Genomic DNA, 18,747 nt, shown 5'->3' on the forward strand with positions numbered 1-18,747 from the left:
ACCTTCCAGCAGCCCCGCCGCCAGCCTGCGCAGGGCTGGGCTCCACCTCGGGCTCCTGCTCCCCGGCCCCAAAACCACGGCTGCTGCTTTGCCTTCCCCCCCCTGTGCTCCGAGCGGGATGCTCAGGGGGCTCAGGGGGTTTGGGGGGCTCTCCTCGCCCACCCAGTTGGGTTTAGGAGCCGAACAAAGCCGGAGCAGGAGAGGAGAGCCTTGGAGCGTGAGGCCCCGCAGCCGCAAGGTGACATTACCCCGACGGGGAAAGGGCTCCCCGGGGGGACAACGGGGGCTGAGCCCCTCCTGGGGTCGGTGCCTTTGGGTATGGGGGGGCTGTGGGGAGCTCGCACCCCGTGCCACCGCACCGGAGCCTCGCTGGATATATGGCAGTGCCATAGGGTGGGCCCGGTGCTGTGCCCCCCCAGGGTGTGGGACGGTGACCAGGGGTCCGGGGGGGTCCCCCGTATGGCTGCGCTGCCCCCTCCCCTCCCCAACCTCCCCGGGGCTGGCCCAAGCGCGGTGGTGCCGAAGAACCGGGACCCCCCCCGACCCCCCCGGAGGGTCGGCATCTCCCCGGTTATGATGTCAAAAAGCTCCCCTATGATGTCCCAGGCGGTTGCCATGGCAATGGCGTGATGTCACGAATCTCCTCCTTGGGGGGGGGCACAAAAGAACGCGCCCCAACTTCCCCACCGAACCCCCCGGTGTCCCCACCGAGCCCGGCGTCCCCCTCCCGAGGAACGGAGCCGGGCTGACACCGGACACCGACCCCCCCGGGAAGCCCCCTCCTCAGCGCTCCGGTCCCCGCCGTGCGCCCCCCCCTCTTCCTCGGTACAGCCCCGTTGCCCCCGAACCCCCCCCGCGCTCCCGGTGCCCGCCGTACCCCGGTGCCTTCGGGACCCGCCGCGCTCCCGGTGCCGGCTCCGTGCGCCCCCCCGGTTCCCCGCACTCCCTCCGGTGCCGCTCCCCGGGGACCCGGGGGTGCCGGTAGCACGGCGGCAGAGGCGAGTAGAATAACGGGGGGGTAGAGGAAAGAGAGGAGAAGGGGGGGGCGCCCGGCGGCGCGGCCCCAACTTCGTCGGGGAGGCAAACTTCGGGAACGGCCCCGGTGCCCCCGGTGCCCTCCCGGTGCGGCGCTCACCTTGGCGGAGCATCTTGGTGCCGGTGCGGGGCGCGGTTCTCCCGGCGCGGCGGTAACGGCGGCGGCGGCGGCGGCGCTCAGAGCCGCGGGCACGGCGGCAGCGGCGGCGGCGGCGGCGGCGGCGAACGGCGGCGGCGGTGGCAGCAGCGGCGGCGGCGGCGGCTGCACCGGGAGCGCGGAGCCGGGGCCCGGGAGAACGGCCCCCGGGGGGGCATGGCGGGGCGAGCCCAACCGCAGCGGCCCCGGGAACACCCGGGAGCACCGGGAACACCGAGTCCCGGTCCCCGCCGCTCCACCGGGAATCCCCCCCGGCCGCGCTCTCTGCCCGCCGCGCGTCCCGCCGCCGGTTTTTTAGGGGGGGAGCCGCCCCCTCGGGGCTGGGGCCGCCGCCGCCCCCCACCCCCTCGGGCCGAGCCTATAAAGGGGAGCCCGGTGCCGGTGCCGCGGTGCCTGCAGCGGCGGAGCAGGGCTGGGCAGGGCGGGGCGGGGCAGCGACGGGGCGGGCTGGGCTGGGCCGGGCTGGGCTGGGCTGGGCTGGGCTGGGCTGGGCTGGGCTGGGCGAACCCGGCCGGGGCCCCCCCTTCCTCCTTCTCCTCCTCCTCCTCCTCCGCCGCCGCCTCTCCCGCCTCCCGTGGACAGTTCGTGAAAGTGCCGCTGCTCCCGGGCCCCGCGCCGCCCCCCCGGTGCCCCCCCCCCCGAGGGCAGAGCCCTCCGCCCCATCGGGTCCCCGCCGCCTCCCCGCGCTCCCCGCCGGGTGTCACATCGCGTCCCCGCTGGCCCCAAAGCACCCGCCGGGACCCCGCTGGCCCCCGCCGCCCCATCCTAACCCCCCCCCCCTCCAACGGGGCCCGTAGCCCCTTAGCGTCACCCCCCCGCCCTAATAGAGTGCCCGGTATCCCCGTGGGGTCGCGGCCACCCCATCGGGAGCTCCGCTGTCATCACTGTCGCCCCCCCCCAGGTCCCCGCTGTCCCCTCCGCCCCGTCCGTGCCGCCCCACCGGGTCCTTCCCCTGCTCTTTGCCCCCCGGGGCCCCGCCGACCCCTCGGTCCCCCCCACCCCATCGGGGTCCCGATACCTCACGGGGGTCCCGCTGCCCCCGCCGTGCCCCCCAGAGATCCCCGCTGCCCCTCGGGGCATCCCTCCGGCCCCATAGCAGCCCCCGTTATCCCACGGGGACTCCGCTGTCCCCGCTGCCCCTCGGGGGTCGCTGTCACCCCCCGAGCCCCCTGCCACCGCCGGGAACCCCCGGCCCTTCTCATCCCACATCTCGCAGCGCAGGGGCGGGGGGGACCCCAGGGCCGTCCCCGTGGCACCCCCTCCGCGATCCCACCACGGTCCCGGGAGCGGGCACCCGGTAGCCTGGGGGGCGAGAAACCCCGGCAAAACGGCGGAACCACGGGGCAAGCCCGGATAAGAAAAAGAAGGAGGAGGAAGAGGAGGAGGAGGAGGAGGAGGGGGGACGGTTCTCGGCACGGGGGGGGTCGCCGTCTCCCGTTTTTTTCTCCCGTCCCGTCCCGCCCCGTCGGGGCCCGGCCGTGCGCTCTGCCGGGCTCGATGCGGCGGCCGGCGGCTGCTCTGGCCTGGCCCGCTCGGGGCTCGGCTGCCGCTGCCTGCCGCCGCCTTCCTCCCCCCCCCCTTTCCTCCTCCTCCTCCTCCTCCTCCGCCCCCCCCGTCCATGGCGGCCCCGGGGCGCCTCCGGTGCGCGGCCACGCGGCCGGCGGCTGCCGCAGGTGGGACGGGGCCGAACGGGACCAAACGGGGCCGAACGGGACCAAACGGGGCTGAACGGGACCAAACGGGGCTGGATGGGACGGGGGGGACCGGGGGGGGACCGTGGGGGACCGGGCACAGCCGTCCCGGTACCGGCAGCCGCCACCGGGCTCGGTTACGGGGCGCAGAGCCCCGACGGTACCCGTTTGGGGTCGCTCCCCCTCTGCTAAAACCGGGAACCCCCCCCCCGGTGCTGCCGCTTCCCCGCTGCACCGGCACATCGGGGCTGCTCCCGGTGTTTTTGGGGGTATTTTTGGGGTGCCGGTGCCCCCCCCCCTCCCCCTACACGCACACCCCGGGGGCCGTCGCGGCTGTGCCGTGGGCCGTGCGGAGGGGTCGGTGGCTCACGGTGCCGGTGCCGGGTGACGCTCGCCGGGGCTGTTTGCGGTGAATAATCCCGTGCTGTCACTCCCCCGCCGCGCTCTGACTCCGTCGAGCTGCGGGGGTGGCGGCTGCTGCCGGTACCGGGGGGGTTGGGGGGGGAAAAAGGGTGCAAAGGGGGGTTCCCCGGGACGGGACGGGCTCGGTTCGCTTGCCGTCGGGTGGTCGGTACCGGGCACGGGGGAGATTTGGGGGTGTAAAAGGTGCTCCCACCCCAAAAAATAATTAAATTGGTGAGTTAGGCTGGAAGCTGGGCACTAACGGGAGCTCGGACGCAACACCGGGGGTGTCCCGGTGTCCCCCCCCCGGGATGCGGTGCCAGCCCCCGTTCCCTTCCCGCAGGTCGGGCGCGGCGGGCGGCGACGCAGGTCCCCGAGGAGCTGCTGGGTGACCCCGAGCTGCGGGAGGCGGCGGGGGCCCTGCCCGCCAACTACAACTTCGAGATCCCCAAAACCGTCTGGAGGATCCGGCAGGCGGGGGCCAAGAAGGGTGAGCGGGGACGGGGTGGGATGGGATGGGATGGATGGAGAGGTTGGGACAGGATGGGTTGGGATGGGATGGATGGGATGGGTTGGAACAGGATAGGATGGATGGGATAGGATGTAATAGGACAGGACAGGACAGGAAGGATGGGATGGGGTGGAACAGGACAAGATGGATGGGATGGGGCAGGATGGAACAGGACAGGGCAGGATGGATGAGATGGGATGGATGGGATGGGTTGGGACAGAACAGGATGGATGGGATGGGATGGGTTGGAACAGGACAGAACAGGATGGATGGGATGGGACAGGACAGGATGGATGGGATGGGATAGATGGGATAGGACAGAACGGGATGGATGGCATGGGATGGGATGGGATAGGATGGAACAGGACAGGATGGATAGGATGGGACAGGATGGATGGGATGGGACAGAATGGGATGGGATGGTTTGGGGCAGGACAGGATGGATGGGGTGAGATGGGATGGGATGGATGGGACGGGATGGCTTAGGTTGGGATGGATGGGACCAGGTTGGGATGGGACGGGATGGATGGGATGGGATGGAACAGAACAGAACAGAACAGGATGGGCTGGGATAGATTGGAGAAGACGGGACAGGACAGGACAGGACACCCCCTGGGGACCCACAGTGCCGGGCAGCCCCTTGTGCTGGTGCTTGGCGGAGCCGCCCGTGCCCTGTGCCGGGTTAATTGACCTGTATGGCCGGGCTGTAATCGCATCGGACAGGACAGGTGGAGCTGTGCAGAGCTGTCAGCTCCGCAGACGTGGCTGGGCCGCCGGCCAGCTCTGTGATGCTCTCCCCACGCCTCCCCGGCACGGCGCTGAGCCCCGGCCTCGTCCTCGCTCCCAAATCCCAGGGGGTGGCCGTGGCCCACGGTGGGTGGGGAACCTCCGTGGTGGCCCCCGAAGGGGTGCGGGGGGTCCTCCCTCACCCCGTGCCACCTTCATCCTTGCTTTTTTCAAGCACCACGTCCTCTTGGAAGCCTCGCCAGCTGCCAAAAAGCTGCTGGGTGTCACGGGGGACGCCGTGTCCCCACGTCCCTCGTGGCACGGTGGCCGTCCCCACAGCTCTGGGTATAGGGCAGGGCTTCCCGGCCTCGTTGCCACAGCTCCCGTGGCTCCCGCTGCCGCGTTTTGCTGCTTGTTGGCACCTCCTAATTAAATGTAAATATGCGGTTGGGATTTAGTCCGCGGAGCTGGGAGCGGAGCCCATCAGCCAGCCAGCCATGCTGGGATTTTCAAAAGCCGCCTGTGCTGAGCCCAACCGGGGCCGCGTTGCTGGGGGAACGTGGGGTTGGTGCCAGCCCTGCCCGGTGTGGGGCTGGGAGCCACCGTGTCACCCCCTTGTCCCCGTCCCTGTCCTTGCCGTGCCAGTGGGAAGCCGCCCAGCTCCCTCACCGGCGAGGGCGAAGCTGTTGGAGGAGCTGGGAGCATCCTGGGGTGCAAGGAAGTAACGGGGGGGGGCCCTGTAGTGGGGTCATGCCCGGTTTTGGCACCCCAACAGCATCACCATCCTGTGACCCTACTGATTTTGGACCTCCAGCACTGCTCCGTAAGGCTGTGCCCTCCAAAAGCTGGTGGTAGCGGGGTGGAGGCAGCCCTAAATGGTCCTGGGTGGGCTGGGGATACTGGGGGCACCAGCCTCAGACTGGCAGAGCCCCCCCGGAGCTTTCCCAGTGCCCCACGGGTTGGAACTGGGGTGAGATTAACCCGATTTGGGGCAGGGCTTTAAATAGCTCCGCGTTTGCCACCGGGTTTGGGCTCTGCAGCCTGGGGATCTCCATCGGCAAGGGATTTGCAGAGGCCGTTTGGGTAAATATCGCCGGGATATTAGCCGGCTCGGGAGGCGAAACGCCAAAGGGATTAATAGGGCCGGGCACCCAAGCGAGAGGCTGAGTTCCTGGCCGGCTCTGCACGAGGCAGGGGGATTGTTCGGAGCCGCGAGGAGAGAACAAAACGGGAAACATCGCCCGGCTATGAATAAACGCCTGCTACGCACAAAGCCGCCTGCGTCGCCGGCCACCCTCTCAAAACGGGGAGCGAGGCAGCGAGGGGAGGGGTGGGGAAGGGCCGCCAGGACGATCAAAGGTTTCGAAGAGCTTCGGTACAACGGGAGATGAAACGGATTCAGAGCCTTTAGCTGGAAAAGAGCCGACCAAAAGGGGGACGTGAGAAAGGGCTGCGGAGTTGTGAGGGATGCGGGGAGGCTGAATAGGGGATGATTATTCCCTCTTCCTTGCAGCGGGGCCGCACGTTTGCATGATGAGGAGAGGGTTTAAAATAAACAGAAGAAAAGCGCCTTTCCCCGCGCGGCACATAATTAAAACCTCGAGCTCGTTACCGCCGGGAAGCCAGGAGAACCAGAGGTGTCAGCGGGTTCAGAAAGGGACGAGATGCGAGCTCAGGGTGGGCATGGGGCCTCGGGGATCTGTGCCACGCCACCGCCCTTTTGCCCAATTTCTCTGGGTTTTGGGGGAGCCCACAGGGGTCAGATCCTGCCGGGGGCTGATCCCTGCTGGCGTTTCTTTTCCAGTGGCCCTGCAGATGCCCGAGGGGCTCCTGATGTTCGCCTGCACCATCGCAGACATCATCGAGCGGTAAGAGCCAGCTGCGCGCCCCGGGGAGGGCGCTGGGGCTTCCAAACTCCGCCGCAGCCTCCCAAATCTTTGGGGACAGGGACGGCACGGCCACGCCACCCTCCCAGCGCCCGCGGTCCCTTCTGGCTTCACACATCCCTGCTGTCTGCATGGGGAGCCTCGGGGTGGCCGTGACCTCTCCGGCACGAGCACAGCAGGGTGCCCTTGGTGCCCTTTTGGTGATGTCCCCTGGCTGTGGGTGGCAGGGACCTGTCCCTGTCCCCCAGGATCTCAGCTCCCCGCGGTGCTGGTGCAGAGGTGACAGCCTGGAGGCCGTGTCCCCGCAGGAGGGGACCTCCTGATTTTTTTTTTTTTTTTCCCTGGGTGGAAGCAGGAGGTGAGAATAAAGGCGGTCCGAGGCGCTCAGCGTTGTGGGTTCAGGAACTGAGCAGAAATGGTCCAAAATCTTGTCACCTGCCTTGTCCCACCCATCACCCCGCTGTGGCTGTCACAGGCCACGTGTCCCGGCTTTGGCTTTGTCACGGGACGTGTCCCAGCTTTGTCACCACGTCCCCGGGGGGGATGGAGAGCTGCCACAGCCCCACGTTACGGCTGGAGCGGTGGGAGGGTGGGAGCGGGCAGGAGGCGAGCGTGGGGCGCAGGGGACGGGTGCGGGGGACGGGAGGGACGTGGGATGCGGGGGGGTGGCTGCGGGGGGGACCGAAGGGACGCGGGGGGGCGGGCGGCACCGCGTGGGCCTGTCCCTTTAAGCGGCGCTGCCTCCTCTCCGGCTTTGGCACCCAGCCGCTTTCATGTCTCCGACTTCAAAGGCAGCGGATTAAGGGGCTCTTTCATCTGAATGAAACCTTAAGCCCCACTTCCCGGGGTGCAGCATCCCCAACGGCCTCCTCCTCCTCCTCCTCGCCGCCTTCCCTGCTCGGGGTTCTCGGATCCTGCCCTTGCCTCTGCCCTGAGGCACCCCGGGGATGTCCCAGCGCCCGGTTCCCGTGTTGGGGACACCGGGTGACAGCGTCGTGCCGGAGGGTGTGGGGTTGGGAGCGAGCCCAGCCCCGTCCCCATGTCCCCACGCTCTTGGGACGGGGTTAAATTGCTGGGGTGAGGCGGGTGGCCTCGTTAGAACCTGCCTGCTCCTGCTGTTGCTATTCATCACGGGCATTAATGTGGAATCACGGCCGCTGCGCCCAGTGGCCCCGCGCGCCCAGGAGCGACGTGATGGGAATCGGCGAGGCTGGGGACAACAGGCTCCGGGTGCTGCTGGCCCCAGGTGGCATCTAGCACAGCGTGGGGACAGCGGTGCCTGTCCCACAGCACTGCTGCCCAGCCGGAGCCGTGCCTGGATGCTGCTCCCCCGAATATTTCTCCCTGCTGCTGGAGCTGCTTTTGGCACAATGCGCAAATATTCGTGGAGGGATGAGAGCAAGGGTGTAGCCTGGCTCTACCAGAGCACGGGTGTCTCAGGCAGGCACCCTATGGGTCCATCCTCTCCCTTTTGAGGAGGATGCTGGGGATAAGGGCAGGGGGCTGGGGGTTGGGGTCCCCACTCCGTGCCCACCCCGCGCACCCCAGCACCGGTGCGCGTGGCTGAAGCCGGAGCATCACGGAAAGGCGTTGGGTGCTTGGCGTGGAGCCTTTGAAATAGAGACACTGACAGCATCGAGCGGCGTGAGGGCCCGTTAATTAGCGTTAATAGGGTTGGCGTTACCTCCGAGTGGGATTGGGGGGGAGGGGGGCAGCGGGGCGGGGGTCTCGCTGCCGCCCGTGGGCTGCCGGAGCCGCATCACGACGCTCCGGCGGCGACGTCCAAATTGGCTCCGTTTCTGGCAGCTGATGCAATTCGGCGGAGGGGAGCTCGTGCCAAAGGGGGGGACACACACACGTGGGGGGCGGCAGGAGGGGGAGATGCGCGTGGGGAGAGCCTGGACAGCAGCTGGGGAGTTGGGGGCAGCCCCCAGCCCATCGTGCCGGGGAGGCACAGCGGTGCGCCCTGTGCCGAGGGCTTAGGATTGATGCGGGGGGGGGTCTGCTGGAGCAGACCCCTTATTTCCACCACCCCCCTGCCCTGCCGGGGCTGGAGCAGGCGGATCAGCTGGGCTCTCAGCTGGGCTTTTGATTCCTTGTTAATAAAGTCGGCTGTCAGGTTCCGCAGCTGCTAATCCCTCTGTCTCCCCGCCCGGCGGCAGGGCGAGCAGCTCCTGCTAATCAGGGGCGGTGCGGGGCCGGGCGAGCGCTCTTGGCACGGTTCTGCCCCCCCCCCCAATCCCAAACCCTGGGGCCTTATCCTGGTCGGGGTGCCCGGAGCAGCCGGCAGGGCTGGCACAGCTTGAAAGGCCCCGCTGCAGCCGGCGGTGGAGATAGCGAGGATGGAGGAGCCCCTGGGTGCTGCACGTGCTGTCCCCTCCTGATGGGTGCCAGCACGGGGGCACCGGGTGCCCCGGCCAGGCGGCTCCGCGACGTGGCACCGAGCAAGGTGACAAAGCTGGTGGCATCGCCAGAAAGCCCCAAAAGGAGCCTCCGGGGGTGTCAGCGCGGCGCAGGATCCGGCCTCGGCCGCCGTCTCGTTGCCCTCTCCTCTCCCTTCGTCCTTTCGGCAGGAGCCGCGGTGCGCAGGGGGGTTTAATCACCCTCATTAAGTGCACAGCGGCATCATTAGGGAGAATGAAGTTCGCACTTGAGTGGAGACGTTTAAAGCCTGGCCCAGGCTGTAGGGAGGATGGGGCAGGGGCTGCGCACGGGGCTGCCACCTCCTCGGGGCCGGGCTGTGCCGGTGTCACCCCGTGTCCCCAAGTCCCCAGGGAGCTGGCACAGAGGGGTGGCCCCATGGCACGGCCACGGGGAAGCTGCCGCAGTGGGGACAGGCACCAACAGGGCGCAGGAAACCACGGTGGCCTTGCCACCACCCTGCTCGGGGACCTTGCTTCGTCTCCTTTGGGGTTTTCCCAGCCTCCAGGCCACCAAAACACGAAGCTGGGATGCTCCTCGGGATGCAGGCTCCCTGGTAGGGCAGGGACCAGCCACGTCCCTATGTGGGATGGGATCAAGAGGGGGACCTGGCCGTTGGGGACCCCGGGGACACGCACACCTCGCCGGCCTGACCCACTTCGGGTGCTCAGTGGGGCCGCGCGCGGGCGGTCGGTAATTGCCCAGCTGCAGCGGTGCTCTTCCAGAGCCGTTTGCAGTAAAATTGCAAACTCATTATTTTAATTATGCGCAGCCTTCCCGCGCTAATGAAGTTGGGAGCCCGGTAATGTGGCTCGGTGATGGGCTTCTCCGCTAATTAAACTCATCGTTCAGGGCCGGGGCTGCGCTCCGTGCCCCGGGACGGCTGGGATGGGAGCCCACATCCCCATCCCCTGCAGGACACGGGCACCCATGGGTGCTGCAGCGTCTCTATCAGCCCTGAAACGCCAGGACGGGGGGCTCCCAGCCTGGTCCTCTCGGTTTCTTTTCCACCCAGGGCTGCTGGAGCGTGGCTGGGCGAGATGGATGCGCCGTGGCCGGGTCCCCTCCCAGATTGATGGGCTGCGGGTCAGCGCGGCATCGCTCACAAGGTGCCAGGGGCCCCGCGCTGCCGCCGGCAGCAAACACCCTCATTTATCTGCCGGGGGGCTGGGAACCATCAGGGGATGCTGGGGACCGCCTGCCCCATGCTGGGGGCTGCTGGCCCTGGAGGTCGGAAAGTTTTGCTGGTAAAATGAGGCGGGATGAAGCCGAAGCTGGTGGTGGAGAGGACGGGGTCCCCACGCTTGTCCCTGGGTTGTTGTCACCTCTGTCCTGTGCTGGCTGTGGGAGAGCAGGGTCGGGGGGCCGGGTGTGCTCCCGTTGCCAGGAGCCGGGACCCAGCCTCGGGCACGCATCCTGCCAGTGCTGAGCGTGGCACTTTACAAATGGGATTTCGGGCGCCATCTGTTTAAAGGAGGAGATAATGAATTAGGGGAGAGGAGAAAAATGCTAAGGCCGGGCTGTTTTTCAGAATGAACGGGGGTTTGCAGGACGGAAAAGATGAATAACCTCCCCTAGTCTTCAATATTCATGAGCTCCCAGCTGGAGCCAGCGGCTCGCTGCTGGCTGGGGACAGCCCCTGTCACCGCGTCCTGACACGCCACCGGGACCCCGCCAGGGACCCCACGAGGCACCCACGAGGACTCCACCACAACCGCCCGGGTCCGGGGCCGGTGGGCGAGCAGCTTGCCGGCCCCCATGGCAGGCAGGTGGCTGCTAATTGCCGTTCCCTTCCTCTGTAGTTTGATGAAAGGCTCCGGCGACACCGAACTGATTAAAACATCAAGGGGAGGCCCCCGCGCTCGCCTTTGATTCGTCTCCGGAGATCGCAGCCGCTCCGCTCCAGCCCAGCCGGCGCGGGTCACCCCGGGCACGTGCTGTCCCCGTGCACCCTCCCCTGGCACCCTGGGGCTCCCTGCACCCTTCCCACCTCCCCAGCGTCATCCTGCGGTGTCCTGGGTCCGTCCCACGTCCCCTATCCGAGCTCCTGCAGCGGGACGGCTCCCTGCATCGCGTGGGGCTCAGCCCCCCTCCCCGAGGAGCCGCGTGCCGAGCCCAGCGCACCGGGCAGGGGCACCGGGCGCCTCCGCCAGGCTCTGCCCCCCCCCCTTCCCCTCCCTCCGCTGTTGCTATTTCACTTTCTCGCTCTTCACCCCCAGGGACTTTCTCTGGGGTTCGGGCCAATTTGCATACATTTTAATCTATAAAAAATTAAGCGGCGCTGGCTGCCACTCTGAGTCAGACCTCCCCGTCCTGAATCTTAAGGAGCTGAATAATTTTCCACTTTTGCTGAGATGTGTGGAGTCTGATTCACGTACGTCTCATCACCTCTCATTAGAGAAGGGGGCTGGGGGCTCGGGAGGGGGATGGGATGGGGTGGGGTGGGGTGGGGGAGAGCTTTCTCGACGCTTCGCCGGCAGCCCCCAGCCCCGTGGCACCGCCGTAGGGGCAGCGCAGCCGTCGTCCTCCCAGCCGTTTTGGGAGGGATTTCAGGTGCTGGCGGGCTCAGGTCCATCCTCCCGCTGTCCCCAGCCCCCGGGGTGCTGGAGGGAGTGCTGGTGGTGCCCGATTCCTGCAGGATTTGAGGGGTGACAGCGGCTCCGTCCCCTCGGCGGGGTTGCTCTGGCTGCCCTGTCCCCCTCCCCAGGGGGCTGACGAGGGGCCGGAGCTGTTAATATCCAGCACGCTGCGCCATTTCCCCACCTTCTGCCATCTGCCCAGCTCTGCCCACCATTTCTATTCTTGCCGCCGACGTAACGCTCCCTGCCTGGCGCTCGGGGAGGAGCGCGCGCGGGACCCTGGCCCCCAGCCAGCACCGACAGGGGGGTGACGCTGCACCGGGACCCCCACCTCTGCCGGCCCCGAGCCCCTGTTGGCACCGGGGTCGCCCTCGTAGGAAGCCACCGAGCAGGAGCAGGGGGTGCCCAGGACCGAGCTAGAGCCCGGCCGTCGGTGTAAATAAGGAATTAGCATCGGGTTTAAGCGGCCCCTCCAGGCGCGGGGCTTTGTCACTGCGATACCTGCTTTCATAATTAAACCACCGCGGCGGCTCCCCGGGCACGCGGCCAAGCTAATAATCCCCCGAAACGGTGCCATAAACTACCCACGGAGGTGGCTCCTTTAAATCACGCGAGAGCCCCGGCCTTCTCTCTCGGCACGCGGGTGGCTGGGGCGGCGATGCCAGGCACGGGTGACGGGTGACGGTGCCAGCTCGCTCCCTGCCACCCCTCTCCAAGTGCCACCCAAGCACCAGCTGCTCCCCGAGCGCACCCGGCACCCGTCTTTTCCGAGCTGGCACCCACTGGGGACGCAGCCGGGCACGGGATGGGGTGATGGTGGCTCTGCCAGCCTGCTGCCACTTCATCCGTGGTGCTGGCACGGCTCGGGGTGCCGGGGTGGCTCCAAGCCCATCCCGGTGGCTCCGGTCCCCGGAGCGGTGACACTGCGCCGCGCCGGGTCTCCCCCTGCTCCTTCCCCTCTCGCCGCATTAGGAAGCTGGCAGCGTCTTATTTGACGAGCGGATAATCCGCTGAATTGCAAACAGCTTTACCCAATTGAAGAGGCGGATTACCGCTCTCCAGTTTAATCATGTTGACATCTCGGAGAGTAGCCAGCGCTCGTCCTCGGCGGAGCACGGCGAGGGGCTCCGCGGCAGCGCGGGGACCCCCGGGTGCTGCCACGTGGCACCGCGGGGACCGAGCCGGGCTGGGGACGGGGACCCTGGCACGGGGAGGGGAGGACGTGGGCCGTGTCGGTGCCCTCGGGGTGCCACCCTCACCGCTGTGCCTCCCCGCAGGTTCACGGAGGCGGAGGCGGTGGTGATGGGGGACGTGACCTACGGCGCCTGCTGCGTGGACGACTACACGGCGCGGGCCCTGGGCGCTGACTTCTTGGTGCACTACGGCCACAGCTGCCTCAGTAGGTGACGTTTGGCCCCGGGGAGCGCGGTGGCTGTGCCCGCTCGTGGTCGAGGCAGTGGGGACAGCGAGGCTGTGCCACCACTGGTGGCATTGCGCCTGGGTGAAAGCGCATGGCCACGCCGAGCTGGTGCCCGGCCATGCTCAACGCCAGGCTTGGAGACTGAGCCTGGGGCTCTGACCCCTCTCCAAAGGGATTTCTGTCCTCCAGCTCCTCTGTCTGTGTTGGCCGTGGTTGAGCAGGCTGGGTCTCTGCCCGCAGGCAGGATTTTGGGAGCGGCACAGTGTGCGCAGCCACTTCCCTCCTGCTGTGCCGCAGCGCCCGGCTCCGTCCTGCTTGGCTGCAGCGGTGCCCAAATCACAGCCCCGTGCCCCGGGCTCAACCAGGAGCCACAAATGGGGCCGGGGCTGGGAAAAGGGGCAGGGAAGGGGCCGGGGAAGGGGCCAGCAAAGGCGGCTTCGCGGGTGCAGCGCTGGCTGGAAGGGGAAGGGAGGAGGAGGAGGCTGCGTGCTCCCCAGGCGGACGGTACTCTGGATCCAGTTGCCATGGAAACTGCGCTGCTGTCCCAGATGCTGCTAACTTTGAAGTCCACCCAGGATGGAATCAGCCCAAAAATAACAATAAGACGCTCCGGGTTTTAAGGTGGATCGGCAGAATTGCCGTGCCGAGCGTCGGGTTGGGCTCCGCCGCCGCGCTGCCGGCACCTCGCGGCCCTCCGAGCGCAGGCAGGGGAAGGGGGAGGTTTTATGGGGCTGTTTAAAGGGTTTGAAGGATGGCTCCGGGCTCCCTGTGAAATACGGACTGCCCGGTTGAGAACTGTGGCCCGAAAGCCACGTCGGTGATAAATATCAGCACTAGGTGCTTTAGCACCACTGTAATGGGGAATTTAAAGGGTCCAATTTGCAGCCTGCTGTCAGTGAATTAACCACGCTGAGGGGCCCCTGTCGGGCTGCCCACGATGCTCTCGGTGCAGCCATCCCCGAGGGAGCCCCGCGGGTCTTCGTGGGGCCACATCCCGGTGGCACGGAGCCGCCTTCCCCGTCCCCCCCGGGCCCCCGCAGGAGGGAGTAATTTGCACTTAATTGTGATCAGGTGAAGAGCACCCAAATGGGAAGAGAGCGCGGAGCTGCGGATCGATGCGGACTCTGTGTACTTTAATTATTCACTTAATCGCGGTGACACAGGCTTCTTAGCACCGGGGGTAATTAGATTTGTGCTCATTGATCCCCCCGGGCTGCCGTTATCCGGAGAGAAACGAGCTGGGTGCTCCCCCCCAGCTCGGGGTGCCAGCGGCGCAGGGGGCTGGGGAGCCCACCCGGCCCCTCCTCACCCTCCCCTTTTCCATCTTTTCCGTCTTTTCCATCTTTTCCATCTTTTCCCAGTTCCCATCGACGCCACGCAGGGCCTGAAGATGCTCTACGTCTTCGTGGACATCAAGATCGACACGTCCCATTTCCTCGAGACCCTTCGCTTCAACTTCGCCCCGGGCGCCTCCCTGGCCCTCGTCAGCACCATCCAGTTCGTGTCGGCCGTGCAGGTGAGCCGCGGCCGGCTCCGAGCGGCCTCCGCAGCCCGGATCGAGTACTTTATAATAACTCTGATCAATGTTTCATGGCGGCACCCCCCTCCCCGGCTCCCCCGGGAGCTGCTCTGTAAATGTCAGGGCAGGCGGCGGAGCGCTTGGCATTTTGATGCAGTGCCGGCAGCGGCGGGGGAAGCTCCGGCAGCTCCGGCTGCCTGCTCCTCGGCTGGGCTGGGCAGCCGGAGATGAATGAGCCTCTTGAGCCACGTCTATCCAAACACGGGGCCGTTGAAGCGTTAAGCTTTTTCCCTCGGCTTCTAATTGATATGTTGGCTGAGCCCCTCCGAGCAGCTCCGCTCCGCGGGGCCGATGCCCTCTCGGAGCTGACCGGCTCCCCTCCACCGCGGCCGTGTGCCCAAGCCCTTGGGGTTGGCACGTTGGGGTTGGGGTGCCCCGAGGGACCCCGGAAACATGGGGACCACCAGTTTCGAGCACACTCGGTGTGAATTTGGGGTCCGTCACCCGGCTGGTCCCCGCTCACTGACCCCGTGTCTCCGCAGGCGGCCGCGCAGGAGCTGCGCCCGCAGTACCGGGTGTGCGTGCCCCAGTGCAAGCCGCTGTCCCCTGGAGAGATCCTGGGCTGCACCTCGCCCCGGCTGCCACAGGACACGGATGCCATCGTGTGAGTACCCGGGGTCCCCAAGTGACGGGGTCCCCATCACTGATGGTCCCCAAGGACCCTGCAGCGCTCGCAGCGGGGCACGGCTCCAGGAACCGCGCACAGCACCCCCGTCCCCAATCCCATCCCCATCCCCACGCCTTCCCCAAAGCCAGGGGTGCGTTCCTCAGGCTCGGTATTTTTGGGGAGAGCTTGGCCGGGGGGGGTGCTCGTGGGCTGGGCTTGGCCCCTCCGGCTCTCCCAGCGCTGCTCCGAGCGGCGTATGCTCGCAGCGCGGCCGAAATAATTGAGTCGTATATCAGAATAGATAATAGATGGAAGGGCAGGCGGATAATTGGAAAAGACAAATGGCCGGGGCCCAACATCACGGCAACATTAATTTTATTTAAGGACAGCAAATTAGAGGGAGCACTTCGCTTCCTATCACCTAATTATTTTAGGTAATGGAAATGCTTAATGTACTGTGAATACCGCGCGCCGCGGAATAAATAAATACGAGGACCCCACCCTTGGGGGGAGCCCGGCTGCGGGGGGCGAGCCCCATCTCACCCAGCAGCTGCAGGGCTCCGGCTTCGCCCCGTGCGGGGACCTGGGGGCCAGGCAGGGCCTTGCTGCTGTCCCCAAGGTCACCACGAGCGGGCTGGGACACGGGGATGGCATCGCACGGGGTCCGTCCTGCTGCGGTGGAGCCGTGCTGCGGTGCCTGCTGCTCACCCAGGTGCCGGTGGCCGGCGTACCTGCGTCCTCCCCGCGTTTATTATTTTCTTCTTCAGCCCGTCTCTGGGGCTAACTTTTGCAGACAAATTAGCTTTGATCTTCCAAAATGTCATTCTCCAATTAAGGGCGAAATCTAGTCAAGTTTTACGTCTGAATTCATTTTCCGAGCCCTCACTCCATTAGGGCAGCTGAATGAAAGGCTTTGAAATGTAATTGCTGACTTGAAATCCGATTAGAAATGGAAGCAGCAATGTCTGTAACCAGCCGGGGAGACGGAGCAGCTCCCGGGCTCTGCTTCTGCCGCTCCGTGGGTGCCCCTTTTCGCCCCGTAAGCGGCCGTCCCTGCCCGCCCAGCACCCCCACACCCCACGGGGCTGGGGAATCGGTGGCCCGGTGCTGCCGTCTCCCAGCTCCTGCAGCTCTCCCTCCTCTCCTGCAGGTATTTGGGTGACGGCCGCTTCCACCTGGAATCCGTCATGATCGCCAACCCGGGGATAGCTGCGTACAGGTAGGGGCACCCGTGGGGACCCCCCGATCCCCCCCAGCACCCACGGGTGGGCGAGGGGTGGGTGCTGTCCCCACCGCCTGCCCCAGAGAGGTCCCCGTGGGGCAGAGGAGGTGACGGGCAGAGGGGAGGCACGCTGGGTGAGATGAACGCCAGCCATTTACTCGGGCTGAATATAAACATTTTGACAAGTACCTGTGAAAGCTCTTTGAGGTGCAGCCATTAAACTCCCCGGCTGCTGCAGGCAGAGGCCATAAAGCGTGATGATGAGGCTGCTGAAAGCAGATGAAATATCAAGAGCGAAAGGCTGGGCCCATTTGGTGGAATCTGAATTTCTTAGTAGGTCGTTTGTTACTGACGGGAGGCGCGCGTCAGGTTTATGGCGCTGGGGAAGCTGCCGAACCCCGAGTGGGATTTTGATTAAAATTCTCCTCGTCAAACAAAGCAACAAATCAAAGATATCTTCATAATTGATGAGCCAGGTTTTGGGGGAAAGGGGGAGCAGAACCCGGACCAGGCGCTGGGGGCTGCGACGGGAGCGTGGTCCCGACCCCGTTGTGCCCCAGCGCCGCGCCCTGACGAACCATCCGGGCCCTGCGTGGCTTCGGGAGCTAATTAGCGCTAATTAGGAGGGGCAGCCGGGCTGCACGTCAACCCATCCAGTTGGGGCTGAGCGCGGGTGTGCTCCGCAGGTACGATCCCTACAGCAAGGTCTTCTCTCAGGAGCACTACGGCCACGAGCGCATGCGCAGCACCCGGCAGGACGCCATCCGCGCCGCCGCCCGCGCCCGCTGCTGGGGGCTCATCCTGGGCACCCTGGGGCGCCAGGGCTCCCCCCGCATCCTGCAGGTACCCACGGGGTCCCCTCCTTGCTGCTCCAGCACCCTGGGGACACATGGGCACGGTCGGGGCAGGGGAAGGGCCACCTCGACCTCCCTCGCTGCCATCGATCCGCCCCGAAGCAGGGCAATTAGCGGCAGACGAGGGAGGTTGACCCAGGGCTCGTTAACCGTGCCCCTCGTCGGGGGGAGCTGGCCGGCCACGGAGACCCCCCTGGAGGCGCGGCTGGGCAATTAATTCCCTGCTTTGCTGTTAATTGGATGAACTCCTGAGCGGCTTCGCTTGGCCGGGCCAGGAGAGCAAAAAATCAAAATGTTGAAGCTGGGACAGGGGGGTCGGGGAGGGCAAAGTGCCCACAGTGGGCAGGGGGCACGGGTAATGGGGTGGGAGGGGTACGGGGGGCATCGCATCCACCCACAGCCTCCAGCCTTGCGGCAGGCGGGCGTCCCAGGGCCGGCGGCCGCTAACGAGAACAGATTGTTGTCATTGAGCGCTAATTACTTCATTAGGCTGAGGCACGCGCTGGGGAGAGCAAGAAGGAGCTGCGGCCCCGTCACACGCAGCCGGGCCCCACGGGGCAGAGCTCTGGGGCTTGCCTGGTGCTTTCCTGACATGCTGTGGATTTGGGGTCGGATGAGGCCCTCCTGACCCTTTAAATCTCCCCCCCCGGTGCTTTTTTTCCCCCTCCTGCAGCACCTGGAGTCGCGTCTACGTGCCCTGGGCCGCCCCTTTGTGCGGGTGCTGCTGTCCGAGATCTTCCCCAGCAAGCTGCAGCTCTTCCCCAGCGTGGACGCGTGAGTGCTGCCGGCCTCAAGGGGTGTCCCCAGCCCGGCCGTGCCCTTTTTGTTCTCATCTGGAAGCCCCGAAACTGCCTCAGGAGCGTGGCACGGGGCTGAATTCAGCTCCTGGCCCTCGTTCGCTGTCCCCGAGGGCTCCTCTTGGTGCCCCCAAACCCCGCGGCGTCTCTTGGCTGTGGGGCAAGAGGATGGAGGGGGGCAGCTCCCGATGTGTCCCCATCCCTCGCAGGGTGCTGGGGCTTTTTTTGGGGTTATTTTCCCCAAAATGTCACGTTTTTTCCACCGTTTGCCGTGCAGGTGGGTGCAGATAGCCTGTCCCCGGCTCTCCATCGACTGGGGGGAAGCCTTCAGCAAGCCGCTGCTGACTCCCTACGAGGTGAGCGACCCCCTCCCCATTTTGGGGGGGATCAAACACCCCCCAAATACCCCCTGTCACCCCTTCACCCCCTCCCACCACCACGCTCAGCCCCGTGTCCCCTCGCAGGCGGCGGTGGCGCTTGGGGACGTGGAGTGGCAGCCGACGTACCCCATGGACTTCTACGCCAGCCAGTCCTTGGGGCCGTGGACGGCGAACCACGGCACCCCGCAGCCCCCCGGCCGCAAACCCCAGGTGGGACCCCCACGGGTGGCGGTGGCGTCCCCCCCGTGTCCCCCTATGGGACGGAGGGGACACCGTGTGCCGCAGGCGCCACCCACTGGCTCCATCCCCTCCTCATCTCATTTCTCTCCCCCAGGTGAAGCCCCCCACGCCCCTCGCCCCCACGGATGGCGCTGAGGGGACGCAGGACCCCAATGGCCCCACTGATGCTTATGGGGACGTGGCGGGGACACAGCCCCGCAGGGACTGAACGCCAGCAGGGCTGCACCGGCTCGTGAGGAG

The 18,747-nt window shown here is 66.5% G+C and overlaps 2 protein-coding genes across 2 annotated transcripts in view; one reads left to right on the forward strand and one right to left on the reverse strand.

Annotated features, from left to right (window-relative positions):
- RTN4RL1 (reticulon 4 receptor like 1) overlaps positions 1–1,597 on the reverse strand; it is a 29,319-nt gene extending 27,722 nt beyond the window's left edge. Inside the window, exon 1 of the mRNA XM_082776291.1 lies at positions 1,136–1,597. Within this exon, the coding sequence (XP_082632417.1) occupies positions 1,136–1,148 (13 nt within the window). The 5' untranslated portion in view covers positions 1,149–1,597. The remainder of the gene's footprint in view (positions 1–1,135) is intronic.
- Positions 1,598–2,733: 1,136 nt separating this feature from the next.
- On the forward strand, positions 2,734–18,737 carry DPH1 (diphthamide biosynthesis 1). Its single transcript, XM_082776366.1, has 12 exons — positions 2,734–2,865; positions 3,629–3,775; positions 6,327–6,390; positions 12,686–12,807; positions 14,190–14,344; positions 14,890–15,011; positions 16,165–16,233; positions 16,923–17,079; positions 17,764–17,864; positions 18,165–18,243; positions 18,352–18,477; positions 18,602–18,737. Exons 1-12 carry the CDS (start codon positions 2,811–2,813, stop codon positions 18,713–18,715), a joined length of 1,311 nt encoding a protein of 436 aa, XP_082632492.1. The 5' UTR covers positions 2,734–2,810; the 3' UTR covers positions 18,716–18,737.
- The last annotated feature ends 10 nt before the right edge of the window (positions 18,738–18,747 follow it).

Source organism: Aythya marila, assembly GCF_965140915.1.
Source record: "Aythya marila genome assembly, chromosome: 20".
NCBI classification, from domain to species: domain Eukaryota; kingdom Metazoa; phylum Chordata; class Aves; order Anseriformes; family Anatidae; genus Aythya; species Aythya marila.